The sequence below is a fragment of the Sycon ciliatum genome, chromosome 2, assembly GCF_964019385.1.
Source record: "Sycon ciliatum chromosome 2, ocSycCili1.1, whole genome shotgun sequence".
Taxonomy (NCBI): domain Eukaryota; kingdom Metazoa; phylum Porifera; class Calcarea; order Leucosolenida; family Sycettidae; genus Sycon; species Sycon ciliatum.
The window spans coordinates 3,388,725-3,403,061 of NC_088644.1; the positions used below are offsets into that span (position 1 = coordinate 3,388,725).

The 14,337-nt window shown below is 49.6% G+C and overlaps 1 protein-coding gene across 1 annotated transcript in view; it reads right to left on the reverse strand.

Annotated features, from left to right (window-relative positions):
• LOC135808281 (ATP-binding cassette sub-family G member 5-like) overlaps positions 1-14,204 on the reverse strand; it is a 22,232-nt gene extending 8,028 nt beyond the window's left edge. Inside the window, exons 1-6 of the mRNA XM_065321447.1 lie at positions 13,540-14,204; positions 9,035-9,267; positions 8,095-8,227; positions 7,505-7,659; positions 644-761; positions 1-186 (exon numbers count right to left, since the gene is read on the reverse strand). The exon at positions 1-186 is cut by the window's left edge and continues 40 nt beyond it. Coding sequence (XP_065177519.1) covers positions 1-186; positions 644-761; positions 7,505-7,659; positions 8,095-8,227; positions 9,035-9,267; positions 13,540-13,846 — 1,132 coding nt within the window. The 5' untranslated portion in view covers positions 13,847-14,204. The remainder of the gene's footprint in view (positions 187-643; positions 762-7,504; positions 7,660-8,094; positions 8,228-9,034; positions 9,268-13,539) is intronic.
• Between the last annotated feature and the right edge of the window lie 133 nt (positions 14,205-14,337).

Genomic DNA, 14,337 nt, shown 5'->3' on the forward strand with positions numbered 1-14,337 from the left:
TCCTCTTGTTCAGGGGATCCACCGGTGATGAATTGAACGAATCTGGGTCTTCATCTTCAGTAAGTGTGGTGCGAGACATCTTCTCGGCAAGATCTGATCCCCGGTAGGCTTCGGTTAGCTCCTTCATACGCTCCATCGATGAGTACATGGTCTGTGTGTCGCGTGTGTCCACACTGCATTTATCCACTGCATGTTGTCGGTGTGGAGGTGCAGCACGCATACAGTGCATGTACATGTTGAACACACCACAAGCGCAACCTTGCCTGCGTACTATGCAATAGACTGGCACGCGTTGACAGTAGAAAGAAGTGACTGGACCACTGCACAGGGGACAGAACTGATCACGACCGACTTGATGTTTCGACCATGATGGGTCTTCTTCAGAAAGTCTTTCCTTATACCGGTATGGGAAGATTGGTTTGGCTGTTACCCAGAGTGTATGGCCATTTCGTCTATGTGCTGTCTGATGAGTGGTTAAATGACATGAACTACATGACATTGTACATGGTGAAGTAAAATAATGATAACATAACACGTGGAAGTGATAGCCGAACAAAGCTTCTCGGCACTGTCAGCTTAGACAGTATACTAATTTAATAATATGATTTAAAATATCTATTCGCTATGACCTGCAACCACTGACCGTATTCGTCCAGAGGGCTAGTGTACGCCGGGCATGGGTGACCGATTGAGGTGAAATAGTCCACCAGAACATGCGCTGGTCCTGCGTAGGTTGTATATCCTCTGGATAGAATCATAACCTGTGTGGCAGCGTGTATCAGTGGCATGGTTAGGGTGTGAAAACAAACAAAGTCTTAAGTCAGTAGATCAACATTATTATTAATTTTTCATGACAGAGGAAAAACACTTTTAAGTGAATGGTACAGCTACATGAAGAACTTGTGGCTAGAAGGTAGATGCCTTGTGGCTAGAAGGTAGATGCCAAGATGGAGCATCTCAAGACAGTGATGTCATGCTCAGACTATCCGTTTCTCACACAGCCTACCTAGCACTGCTTTATTTATTTTTTTATAGCTAACTTTATGAATAGGATGAAGGTCGCAGACATCACGCAACTACCTTGCTTGTTCGACATGACTGTATGTGTGTAACATGTTGCACATGTTCCGTTTGGCGTAGTAATATTTCCACTCTTGATTGTAGCTAGGAATGTGACTCTACTTCATGACATGTATGCATACGTCATTTGTACACACTCACAGGCACACACGCATGCGTATCTTTTCGCTGGCTCGCTCTGTTATGATGCTGGTTTTTCCTTTTGCTTGGAGAGAATGTTTTGGACTTGAGAGTTGCAGTTTTGATCTCAACGTCTTGTCATGGTTGGAACTGGTGCCTGGCTGGGGGCTGGGGAGTTTACGCTCCTGTGAATGTAATTGTAACCTCAGGCCAAGGTTACACGTGGTGGCAGCGAATTCGAATTCCACGTCTTGTGAGAGCACGCGTACCAAATTATTTGTGGAAGATTGATCGTGTAGAGATGGCTCAGCAAGGTGGCGCTCCTCCGCCCCCTCCACCACCACCACCGGGCCCAGCGCAACAACCAGCACGTCAACAACAGCAGATGCGGGCATGGGCCACGCCAGAGAAATTCTCTGGCGAGCGCAACGCCGACTGGACATCATGGATTGGCCATTTTCGCCTCGTCGCGAATGCAAACAACTGGACACCGGCAGACCAAGGCAGGTACATTGGGTTGTACCTCACCGGCCACGCACTGTCTTACTTCCAAAGTTTGGAAGCCCATACGAGGACAGGCCCATTCGACCAGCTGCTGCAGGCGTTTGAACAGCGATTCGGCGACGCAAACTTCATCCCCACGTTCAGAGCAGAGCTGCAGTCACGCCGGCAAATTCGTGGCGAGTCCCTGTCGGATTTTGCGGAAGTCGTCCGCAGGCTCAGTAGACGGGCGTACCCCACGGTAGCTGGAGCAGTGCAGGATACCCTGGCGCGCGACACCTTTGTAGCCGGCCTTGACAGCAGGGACCTGCGCCTGCATGTTCGTGGCACGGACCCACCAACATTGGATGATGCACTCCGACGGGCTATGCATTTTCAGTGCATCCTGGAGGCAGACCAGCAGCAGCAGGCAGCTAGCCCAGTTATATGTGCGGTGCAATCTCAGCCCAGTGACCCTACACTCAACGCCCTGCTGTCGAGGATGGCAGCCCTGGAGGACAAGATCTCCAGGCTCACGCTGGAGAGGCCAACTAATCTGCATCGGAGTGGAGATGGTGACACCAAGCGGTGCTATGTGTGCGACAGCACAATGCATTTCGCACCTGACTGTCCGCACCAGAGATACACACCGGCTAACCGTGGTGGTCACCGGGGTCGTGGACGCGGTCGGGGAAACTGAGCGTCGCTGACAGCCAGGGTCCGCCGTCAGCAACCTCCCCAATGGACCCATGTACCGGTAAGCAGAGTGAACCGTGTTCGGTGTGTCATGAGGCTGTCTGCTTACCTACTGAGACAACTTGTCAGGCCTGCACAACTACTCCAGCCGAGTGTCCAGACAGCTCGATTGTCCTGCCTCTGTCGTGTCTTGCAACACAGTCCGACAGCACGGTGCAGATCCAAGGCACGGTCGAGGCTGTACCAGCCAACATGCTTGTGGACACCGGCAGTTGCGTAACGTTGTTGAGCACCAGCTTTGCTAAGTCTCTCTCTCATCACAATGTTCATTTATCTATCTCACCCGTTAATACTGTTCTTAAAGCGGTAAATAATTCTTCTGTCCCTGTGCTCGGGGAAGCTGTCGTATTGTTAGCAACTGGCAAGCTTGCTGTACGCCACAGAGTCATTGTTGCTGACATTATGCCCGATGTGCTAATCGGCATTGACTTCTTGCAATCTCATGGCTGCACAATTGATTTCGGTCGCAACATGCTCGATGCAGGCGGTGTCGATGTACCCCTAGAGCCCACCCATAATGCTAATCCTGTAGTCTGCCGTGTTCATCTTGCTAATTCGGTTACTGTACCAGCATATACACAAGTCATTGTTCAAGCGCAGCTGCGTACCGATGATAATCATTTACCTAGCTCTGCTGGTTTTGTTTCACCTTCAGAGAAGTTTATTTCCAAGTTTAGCACTGCTATGTCACGTGTGGTGGCTACTCCTGACTCTGCTGGCCGTGTTTGGATTCGCCTACAAAATTTTCTTCCTCATTCCACAACTGTCCCGAAGAATTATCAAATTGCTGAATTTGATTCTGATATTTACATTGACGATGATCTCAATGATTCGCCTACGCATGCTGCCTCTGTTGACGAGCATAGCTGTAACGCAGTACAGGAAGAGAGCTGCTCACCTTCCGAGCCAGACGATTTATTTGACTTACGTCACCTCGATCCGCAAGCGCAGTCTGCTATAGCTACTGTGCTCAACGACAATGCCGATATCATCTCGCAGGGACAATTCGACCTTGGGAAGACTGATGTAGTAACACACAACATCCAGACTACATCTGATCAACCTAAGAGACAGCCACCCCGCCGAATTCCTCTCAGTCAACGAGCCGAGGTAAAGCAGCACGTTGATCAACTGCTTGATCATGAGATTATATCTCCATCCAGAAGCCCTTGGGCTGCTCCGATAGTTGTCGTACGCAAGCCTGACTCATCTATCCGGCTATGCATCGACTACCGGCAGTTGAACAGTATCACCGAGAAGGATGCCTTTCCCCTTCCTCGTGTGGATGATGCTATCGACGCTATGGCTGGTGCACGCTACTTCTCTACCTTAGATCTCGCAGCTGGCTATTGGCAGGTGGAGATAGATGAAGCTGCCAAAGCTAAGTCGGCGTTTGTGACACCGTTCGGATTATTCGAGTGGAACCGTATGCCGTTCGGCCTGTGTAACGCACCGGCAACTTTTCAACGCCTCATGAACCGGGTCCTTGGTGACCTAGTACCCAATATCTGTCTGGTCTACTTGGACGACATTATCGTGTTCTCATCAACGATTGAGGAACACATGAGTCGTCTGCAAACAATATTCAGTCGTCTTCGTCAAGCTGGCCTCAAGATCAAGCCCAAGAAGTGCTCACTGCTTCAGTCCTCAGTCACGTACCTGGGATTCTTATTCTCAGAGCAGGGTGTGGCACCGGACGCAAGCAAGTTCACGGCTGTTCAAGACTGGTCATCCCCAACATCACTGAAAGAGGTGCGTAGCTTTGTTGGTTTCGCATCGTACTATCGCCGCTTTGTGCCACATTTCTCAGAAATTGTAGAGCCCCTGAACCGTTTGTCCCAGAAGAATGCCACTTTCAACTGGACACATGAGTGTGAACAGGCATTTGCTGAACTGAAGTCCCGACTAGTCAAGTCACCTGTTCTAACATATCCTGATCCTGCAAAGCGCTTCATCCTGGACACTGATGCGTCAGATCTCGCCATGGGAGCTGTTCTCTCGCAAGTCAATAGTCACGGTGAGGAAGTAGTGATTGCCTATGCCAGCAAAGCATTAACGAGATCCCAACGTAACATGGGCAGTACACGCAAGGAGCTGCTTGCTGTTGTCACATTTACTGCACATTTCCGCCATTACCTACTTGGAAATCAGTTCACATTGCGAACTGATCACAAAGCGCTCATCTGGCTACATTCGTTCCGGGAAGTGGACGGTCTTCTAGCCCGGTGGATTGAGCGTTTGGCCGTCTTCGACTACGTCGTCACACATCGGCCCGGGAAGCAGCATGTCAATGCAGACGCCTTGTCAAGACTCCGCTACCACAGCCCGGCTACCGCAACCTCACCGACGCCAACGCCCGAGCAGAGAGTAGGTGAGCAGAATATTGTTGTCAATCACCTGTCTAGCGCTAGTCCTGATAGTAATCCTGTAACAGTCAATGCTGAAGTGTCGCCACCCAATTGGTGTGAGTCTTTCACTGTTGAAGAGTTGCGCAGAGCTCAATTAGAAGATGCAGATGTGAGTACAATGATCGGCTGGCAGGAGGCATTACTTGACAGGCCCCTGCGTAGTGATTCTGCCATGCACGGTGCGTCTATTGCATTGATACGATTATGGAGCCAGTGGAAGCGTCTTAGACTGATTGATGGAGTGTTGTACCGGGTTTACCACCCCGAGAATAGCGACACACCGTACCTACAATTTGTTGTACCACAGTCTCTGCAATCCCGCATGCTTCAGTCTGTGCATGCTGATGTCTCTGGAAGCCACTTAGGTATTGAGCGAACACAAGACAAGCTTCGCAAGCGGTGTTATTGGCCCTTCATGTCGTCTGCAGTTAGTGATTTTTGCCAAGCATGTGATATTTGTGAGAGCCGCAAAGCACCGCTACCAAAGGCCAAAGCCCCGCTTGTCCAAGACCGCCCATCATTCCCGCTAGAGAAAGTTGCTATTGATATTATGGGCCCACTGCCTACTACGCCTAGCGGTAACAAGTATTTAGTCGTCATTTGTGACTATTTCACTAAGTGGCCAGAAGCGTTTCCTGTACCGAATATTACTGCTGAAACAGTAGCACATGTCCTTGTTGACGGCTTCTTCTGTCGTTATGGTATTCCATACCAGCTGCACTCTGACCGTGGTGCGCAATTTGAGTCGAGGTTATTCCAGCAGATCTGTCAGTTGTTGGATATCAGAAAGTCACGTACAACAGCATACCGGCCCCAGAGTGACGGCTTAGTCGAGAGGATGAATCGCACACTTGAGCAAATGCTGGCTGCTCACGTCGACGACCACCACACCAATTGGGACCGTCATCTGCAACGTTGTCTGCTGGCCTATCGGTCTAGTGTGCACTCCTCGACCAAGGAGACGCCAGCGATGCTCATGTTAGGTCATGAAATCCACCTGCCAGTTGATGTGATGTTTCAGTCACCAGACTCTGAGCGCTCCCATGTGAACACGTATGTTATCAACTTACGACGCAATCTACAACGAGCGTTCTCGCATGCCCGTGATGCTGGAGCAACAGCCCAGCGACGGCAGAAGGCCCACTATGACAAGCACGCTAAACAACCGAAACTCAACGTTGGTGACATGGTTCGGTTGCATTCTCCTGCCGTCAAACCAGGTACGACTTCCAAGTTCCATCGACCTTGGAAAGGCCCGTACACTGTGCTAGAACGTGTTGACGATGTAGTACTTCGGATAGCTGACAAATCCGGCACGACCCAGACTGTTCACGTTGACCGTCTGAAGGCTTGGACTGGCTCTGATCTGCCTGCAAGTGCCAATGAGCTCGTACCGAACTCGCCTCCGACTTCTATTGCCGACTATACGCCTGATGTTGAGTATAATGTGCAACCAGTACCAATCCCGGCTCCAGTGCAGGCGCCACCTGCACCAGTAATTGCTGCTGCGCCGGTGCCGCCACCAGCCGCAGCACTGAATCATGCACCTGTGCCTGTTGTGCACCACTATGATCTGCGGAACCGTGCAAACATTCAGCCGCCAGCAAGGTTTGCTCAGTGAGTGTCTATGACTGTACAGTGTGATTATTGAGAAATTGTACATTCTTAGTTCAGAAATACACATATTTCACACAGTCCTACCTGTTGTTAGGTTAGTATGAATAATGTCGAGCATTTCACTTGCTGTTTCACAGTCCACTTACATAGCATTAGTAGTTTCTAAACTTTCCATTATACCTCACACCGATTAACTACACTTGTACCATACTTGCGCCACACTATTTCACTTTCCAGTATTTAATTTTCTCATGTAGAAAGCTATCACGGATATGCTCTAAGCTTTGTAACTTTCGGTCACTATCGTTCCCTCTGTAACGAGGGGGGAGGTGTAACATGTTGCACATGTTCCGTTTGGCGTAGTAATATTTCCACTCTTGATTGTAGCTAGGAATGTGACTCTACTTCATGACATGTATGCATACGTCATTTGTACACACTCACAGGCACACACGCATGCGTATCTTTTCGCTGGCTCGCTCTGTTATGATGCTGGTTTTTCCTTTTGCTTGGAGAGAATGTTTTGGACTTGAGAGTTGCAGTTTTGATCTCAACGTCTTGTCATGGTTGGAACTGGTGCCTGGCTGGGGGCTGGGGAGTTTACGCTCCTGTGAATGTAATTGTAACCTCAGGCCAAGGTTACATGTGTATTTTGTAACAATAATATTGAAACCCCAATTTTTTACGTAAGGCTAGAATAAGTACTGTAGAACCGGAAAGTCTAACGAGTCACAAAGTCTAACGTTTTAACGGCCAATTATTTTAACGTTGTAAAAATAACGGAACTGGTTCGGATGTGCAGCGCTCTGGGAATGGGTGTGTCCACCCGAATTCCTTTCACAATTATTTTTCGTTATTTGAAAACCCGTTATCGCTAAATGTCTGTGTAAAGATGAGTATACAGATGGGTGGCCAGGTAGCCGTCGTTAATTAAGCTTTCTGCACGTCATCATGCCAAAATTACAAAAACGTTATACTTTTTGGTCGTTAGACCTTCCGGATTTACAGTACCACTCACACGGAAGGATGTTGTACTCCCTTACCTTGTCAAATACGTCCAGCATTTCAGAGCGAGGCTGGTGAATGGTAAGCATAATGGTGTGGCGTTTAGCTGCAGCAAGCTGTGACAGCATGACGATCAAGTGATGCGCTGTGTGACTGTCCAAGCCTGACGTGGGCTCATCCAGGAGGAGAAGGCCTGCACATCAACACACATGCACACATATACACATGCACATGTGCATGCACATCCACCCAACCACATGCCGGCGTGTGCCAGACTAATGAAGGCTCCGAGGCTACCTTCTCGGGTTCGCAGTGAATTAACATGTATATCCCATGACCCGATAAAACAATTGACTTAAGTCCATGGCAATCCAGCATCATTGGTAAAGCAAAGTTGTTGTACAGCTTATCACCCTGAAAACTTCGTCATGTGTTATGTTTAGTAATAATATTATGACTCCTTTCACTGTCATGACAGTAGTAAATACAATCATGGTCTTTTAGTCCTGACGGATTCTGAGTGTGATACACAACGTGCTGCACGAGCATCAGCCCTCAGGTATCGCATGCCATGACTGCTTAGTACCTCAGTGTCCGGGAGCGTGATTGCTGGTCAAATGCTTCTTACCTGGGTCAATAAGCAGCTGTATGGCTATGCTCACCCGTCGGCGCTCTCCTCCGGATATGCCCCGGATTTCAGTGCCGCCCACCATACTGTCCTCCACGGACTTGAGACCAAGCTCGGAAATGATATTGTCGATCTAGTTCAGTATGCGCAGAACACAATTGAGCGGTGGTAATCATTACTACCTGTAGTACTTGCAGTGCACGTTTCATGCCTTCCTTCTCCCTCTTCAAGACATGCACGAGTACATTCATGCCATGCAATATCAGCCAAAATAATTCTTTTGGTACGTGTGGTGTGTGTGTGTGTGGGGGGGGGGGGGTAACCAATTTGATCATCCGGTTTGTCTTGCCGGGTATAAATGTTGGCATTAATTACCCCCCCCCCCCCCCACACACACACACCGAGGCAAACACACCCATACCACATACTGCTGCTTCTAATCTGAACTGATCCACTGTTGTGTGTTAGATATTAATAATAATAATAAGAAGAAGAAGAAGAAAAGGGTTTGCTCCCCACACCGGAGCTCGCGCTATTCCGCCGACTTGTGTCAAGTAAAGTCGGCGGAATAGCGCGAGCTCCGGTGTGGGGAGCAAACCCTTTTCTTACTAATCATCGCCGAGGTCGCAACCACTACTTAATAATAATAATAATAGTTACAGTTCGCATGTCACTCATGGAAGGATCCATGGGCTTAACGCATCTGTCAACGAAATCCAGGCAGAAGAGCCGACAAAAGGCATCTCATTATTGTTAGAACGTATCGCAGTAAGAACAACTACGCAAGCGCAGCACATTTTTCCACAAGCATCAGCCATTCTTTCTTGTCTAGAGCCAGTTCAAAACAGTCAGAAATATCAATATTGGCGTGCTTTAGATCATTTTTAATATTGTCAATCCATCTGAGCTAGTATAAATAATTGCCCCTGATGAAACTCACCTTTGCCTCACGTTCCTGCTTAGAACAGGCCAGCCTTAGTCTCAGCACATAGCTCAGTGTCTCACGAACAGTAAGAAACGGTAGCAATGTGTCATCCTGCATAACGTAGGCACCACGGGCGCGGAACAGCGCTGGTGTCATTAGCTGGCAGTCCATGAAGACAGTTCCAGTGGTTGTACTGCCACTCACTGTCCGCTGAGCAATGCAATCCAGTAGCGAAGTCTTGCCACTCCCTGAAGCAGTGGCAGATACAGAGAAGTCGCAAGTTTGGCCCGCGGCGGCGGCTGCAGGACAAGTCCGGTTCAGGGGCTAGGGCATGACCAGGCCAATGGTTTGGCCAAGGGTGTGTGCCTCCTGTTTAATAGGTCATGTCGTGTACTGAAGTACCTGCTATTCGTGTATCACCTATGTATCACACACAGTGATTGTATGGAAGGCTACAGGTATCGACGTAAAAACTAAAACAAGAACTGCTTCCGCCCCTCCTGCAAATTGTTATTTGATACCGCCGATCGATCGATTAATCACACCCGCAACTTGTTTTGTAAAGGGAGAGGATTACATGTGTGTACAATTGAACCCGGGTCTAATCTTACAAACCCGCCCTCCTCCTCGTATAGAGTAAAGAGGGTGTACGTGTAGACCATGGACACTGTCCTCACAGTTCCTGGTATGGTTGTTGGGAATACTGTTACTAGTGCTAGCTCCTTACAGTGGGCCCTCCCTGCCTCAGTGATCATGTTGTTATAGTCAAACACAACTTGACAAGTCTACATGCATGCACTGTGCAGATACCCAGTTGTTCGGTGCAAGTCTACATGCATGCACTGTGCAGAGACCCAGTTGTTCGGTGCGAGTGTACTGCATGATTCAGGGACAATGGTAGACTACACGAGTGTCTTGTATGATTCAGGTTCAATGGTAGACATGACGGTAATTTGCTCCAGGCTAGGGTTTTGATTCATGGTGCCGGATCTACAGCCAGCCAACTGTGCTATGAGGCTGATGATCGTTTGTGCGTGAAACTCAAGAGCAGGGAGTCGTTCAAACCCCGTTTGTGGATCTACGACTCCCTGCTCTACTGTACTGGTGACCTCTTGGACCCGGGCCCGCTTGGTCTATGTGTGTTGTGTGCCAGACTTGTGTCCGTCGTGCATCATAGTGCCTGCTGATCGTGACATCGACGTGATGTCCCCCCCCCCCCCCCCGACCCCCTCTCTCTATCGTGCAGAGGTCACCAATTATAGGCCAATCTCGCTCCTAAGCGTTGTCAGCAAGGTTCAGGAGAGGATTGTTCACCAACGCCTCTACACCCACATTGAGCCCCACCTACCGGCCGACCAATCTGGATTTCGATCTAAGGATAGTACTGAACTACAGCTCTCCCGCCTACATGAGATTTCCGCCAGCCGAGATGCCGGTCAGGCAGTGTCAGCATGCTTCTTTGACTTATCAAAGGCTTTTGACCGAGTCTGGCATGCTGGCCTCCTGGCCAAACTCGAGCACCTTGGTGTCCATGGCATTGCCCTTACATGGCTCACAAGCTACCTGACTCGCCGCCGACAACGCGTCAAGGTTGGCTCCGCTTTGTCATCATGGAAATACATTCCAGCTGGAGTACCCCAGGGCTCTGTCCTGGTGCCTCTTCTTTTCCTGGTGTACACGATCGACCTCCCCCCAGCATGTACAAACTCCCACACCAAATGCAGCCAGTTCGCCGATGACACGGCACTCATCGCGACGCATTACACCAGGGATTTGTCAGCTGCATTCCTCCAACGTGCTGTGGACGCAGCAGGACGATGGTTGAAGGATTGGCATCTCCTCGTCAACACCACGAAAACCGTCGTCCTTTCCTTCCAACCCCAACACACCATCCACATCACGCTCCACTCGACTCGGCTGCAGAGGTCCACCAACATAGGCACCTTGGTGTTACACTCCAAGACGATATGCGATGGACCCAACACATCATAGAAACCACCAACAAAGCCAAAAAACTACTACACCAACTCCACAAGACACGTGGCACAATGAACGCTTCCAGCCTATTGTTAATATACAGGACCTACATCCGACCCGTTCTCGAATATGGCAGCCTTGCCCTCTCCAACACCACACAGCAACAGCGGGACACACTGGAGAGAATTCAACGCCGTGCTGTACGCATCTGCCTTCGGATTCCCCTCTTTGCACCAGTTCACCACAGTTCCTTCCTCCATCATGCAAAGCTCCCCACCCTTAGCTCACGACTCCTTGTTAAACAAGTCCTACTAGCATGGGACATCCACCACCAAACCTCCCCACCACACCTGCAACAGCCACATCTTGCACCACAACGTCAACACCAACCATACACCCTTCGACAGACAAGGACCTACTCCATCGGACACGCACACACAAACAGGCACCGAGATTCCCCCATCAACAGTGCCCTCACCCTCTACAACTCACTCCCCATCGACATCACAACCCAACCTCGTAGAAATTCTTTCCGAAACAATGCATCCAGTCTTCTTTTGAGCAGTACCTGTTCCTGCTCCGCGCATCCCCCTGGTTTCTGATATCTTGAACGTGTACTTAAAGGGGAAGTATACCCTAAAATCAAATTTTCACCAGTTGTAGTCTTCGGGGTGCCGAGTCGAATGGTCTTGGTCCGAGGAAGCTGAGACGCTCCCTTTCTCCTTTATTCCCAATCGAACTCGCGCACTTCCACCGAAACTGGGTGACTGCGCCCTACTAGATGGGGATTTGCATGCAAAATGTCACTAAAAGCGCCATTTCGTTCTTATAAAAGCACGGATGACCGCCATTGGCCCATATGTTGTAGTCCTTTGGACGCTGAGTCGACTGGTTTTGGTCCGAAAAGGCTGCGATGCAGCGTTCCTCCTTTATTCCCAATCGAACATGGTTGAACAAGCGGTCACGTGCTCCTGCGTACACCAGTCACCTGGTCACCGTGCCTGCAGGGTACAACTTACTAGCCTGTTTGACCTTTTTTGGGTGCAGTCCTGTCACTCGAGTTGAACTCGAGTTGAACCTTGGTGTGAAAGTTGTCGCCTGCTGGCGCGGTGACCAGGTGATTTGGGCACCCAGGAGCACGTGACCGCTTGTTCAACCACGTTCAATTGGGAATAAAGGAGGAACGCTGCATCGCAGCCTTTTCGGACCAAAACCAGTCGACTCAGCGTCCAAAAGACTACAACATATGGGCCAATCGCGGTCATCCGTGCTTTTATAAGAACGAAATGGCGCTTTTAGTGACATTTTGCATACAAATCCCCATCTAGTAGGGCGCAGTCACCCAGTTTCGGTGGAAGTGCGCGAGTTCGATTGGGATTCAAGTAGGAAGGGAGCGTCGCAGCTTCCTCGGACCAAGACCATTCGACTCAGCACCCAGAAGACTACAACTGGTGAAAATTTGATTTTAGGGTATACTTCCGCTTTAAAGGGGAAGTTAAGGCAAAAATTAAAATTTCACCAGTTGTAGTCTTCGGGGTGCTGAGTCGAATGGTCTTGGTCCGAGGAAGCTGAGACGCTCCCTTCCTACTTGAATCCCAATCGAACTCGCGCACTTCCACCGAAACTGGGTGACTGCGCCCTACGAGATGGGGATTTGTATGCAAAATGTCACTAAAAGCGCCATTTCGTTCTTATAAAAGCACGGATGACCGCGATTGGCCCATATGTTGTAGTCTTTGGGACGCTGAGTCGACTGGTTTTGGTCCGAAAAGGCTGCGATGCGGCGTTCCTCCTTTATTCCCAATCGAACATGGTTGAAGAAGCGGTCACGTGCTCCTGCGTACACCAGTCACCTGGTCACCGTGCCTGCAGGGTACAACTTACTAGCCTGTTTGACCTTTTTTGGGTGCAGTCCTGTCACTCGAGTTGAACCCGAGTTGAACCTTGGTGTGAAAGTTGTCACCTGCTGGCGTGGTGACTAGGTGATTTGGGCACCCAGGACCACGTGACCGCTTCTTCAACCATGTTCGATTGGGAATAAAGGAGGAACGCTGCATCGCAGCCTTTTCGGACCAAAACCAGTCGACTCAGCGTCCCAAAGACTACAACATATGGGCCAATCGCGGTCATCCGTGCTTTTATAAGAACGAAATGGCGCTTTTAGTGACATTTTGCATACAAATCCCCATCTCGTAGGGCGCAGTCACCCAGTTTCGGTGGAAGTGCGCGAGTTCGATTGGGATTCAAGTAGGAAGGGAGCGTCTCAGCTTCCTCGGACCAAGACCATTCGACTCAGCACCCCGAAGACTACAACTGGTGAAATTTTAATTTTTGCCTTAACTTCCCCTTTAACTATCTCGATCACCCCTGCTAACGTTATTGCCCCCGCTTGTTTTTCATGATCCATTGCTTCTTGCCTCCCGATTTCCATCTAGCTGTTTCTGGCTAGTACCAGTTCTATCGCACTTATCAATCATCCTTATTGGCGTCACGCCATCGTGGAATAAAAGAATAATAATAATCATGTCGCTCATGTAGCTTACCGGAGTTTCCTAGAACAGCCATCATCCCACCGCTTGGTAAGACCAAGGAAACCTCGTTGAGCACTGCGGCAGACGAGTCTGAGCCCTCATCAGCACCTTCAATTTCTGTATATTCGCCACTGCGTCTCTTGCCACATGGTAAACATCCTCTCCTAGTCACTTTTTTTGGCCGCTTGACGAAATAGCTCAACTTTGAGACACGAAGGGAGGTGCCGAAGCGCTGCGTTGAGTGACGAGAGGAAGAATGCGGATTACTGGTCGTCAGCTGGACACTGTGCGATGCTGAATTGAAGTTGACCTCGGCCATCTCGTATTTGTACGCTCTCCGGGCTGCTGGCAAGTCTACCACCTCGATCAACCTGATCGAAATAGAGTGTGAAGTGTAAAGTCTACGAGCTACAGAGCCTCAGCCAAAAAAGTTCAACGGTGAACCGTGACAAGAATGAGTGCATGAAATCTCGCTGAGACCGGTGCAATACCCGTAACCTAGCCTTTGCGGCGAAGGGAAGAGACTGATGATGAATCTCAAGTCTCTTTGCGCCTCTCTTTGTCTGGTTTGTTCAAGCAGATCACATTTTCACCTAGGAATGCATGCTGCCAGCCGACTCTGAGAACCAGACCTTGCGAACTGCAAACTGTAGATCTACGCGGGAGTGAATAATCATTTACCGGTAGTCTACACTGGACTATCGAAAGTTTAGTTATCGAACAGCCAGGCGTTGGGCGGTGCGAAGTTCAAGTCGTACTTTTGTTCTAAGCGTGCGGCGCGAGGGGCATACACAGGTTCGCCCTGTCAAT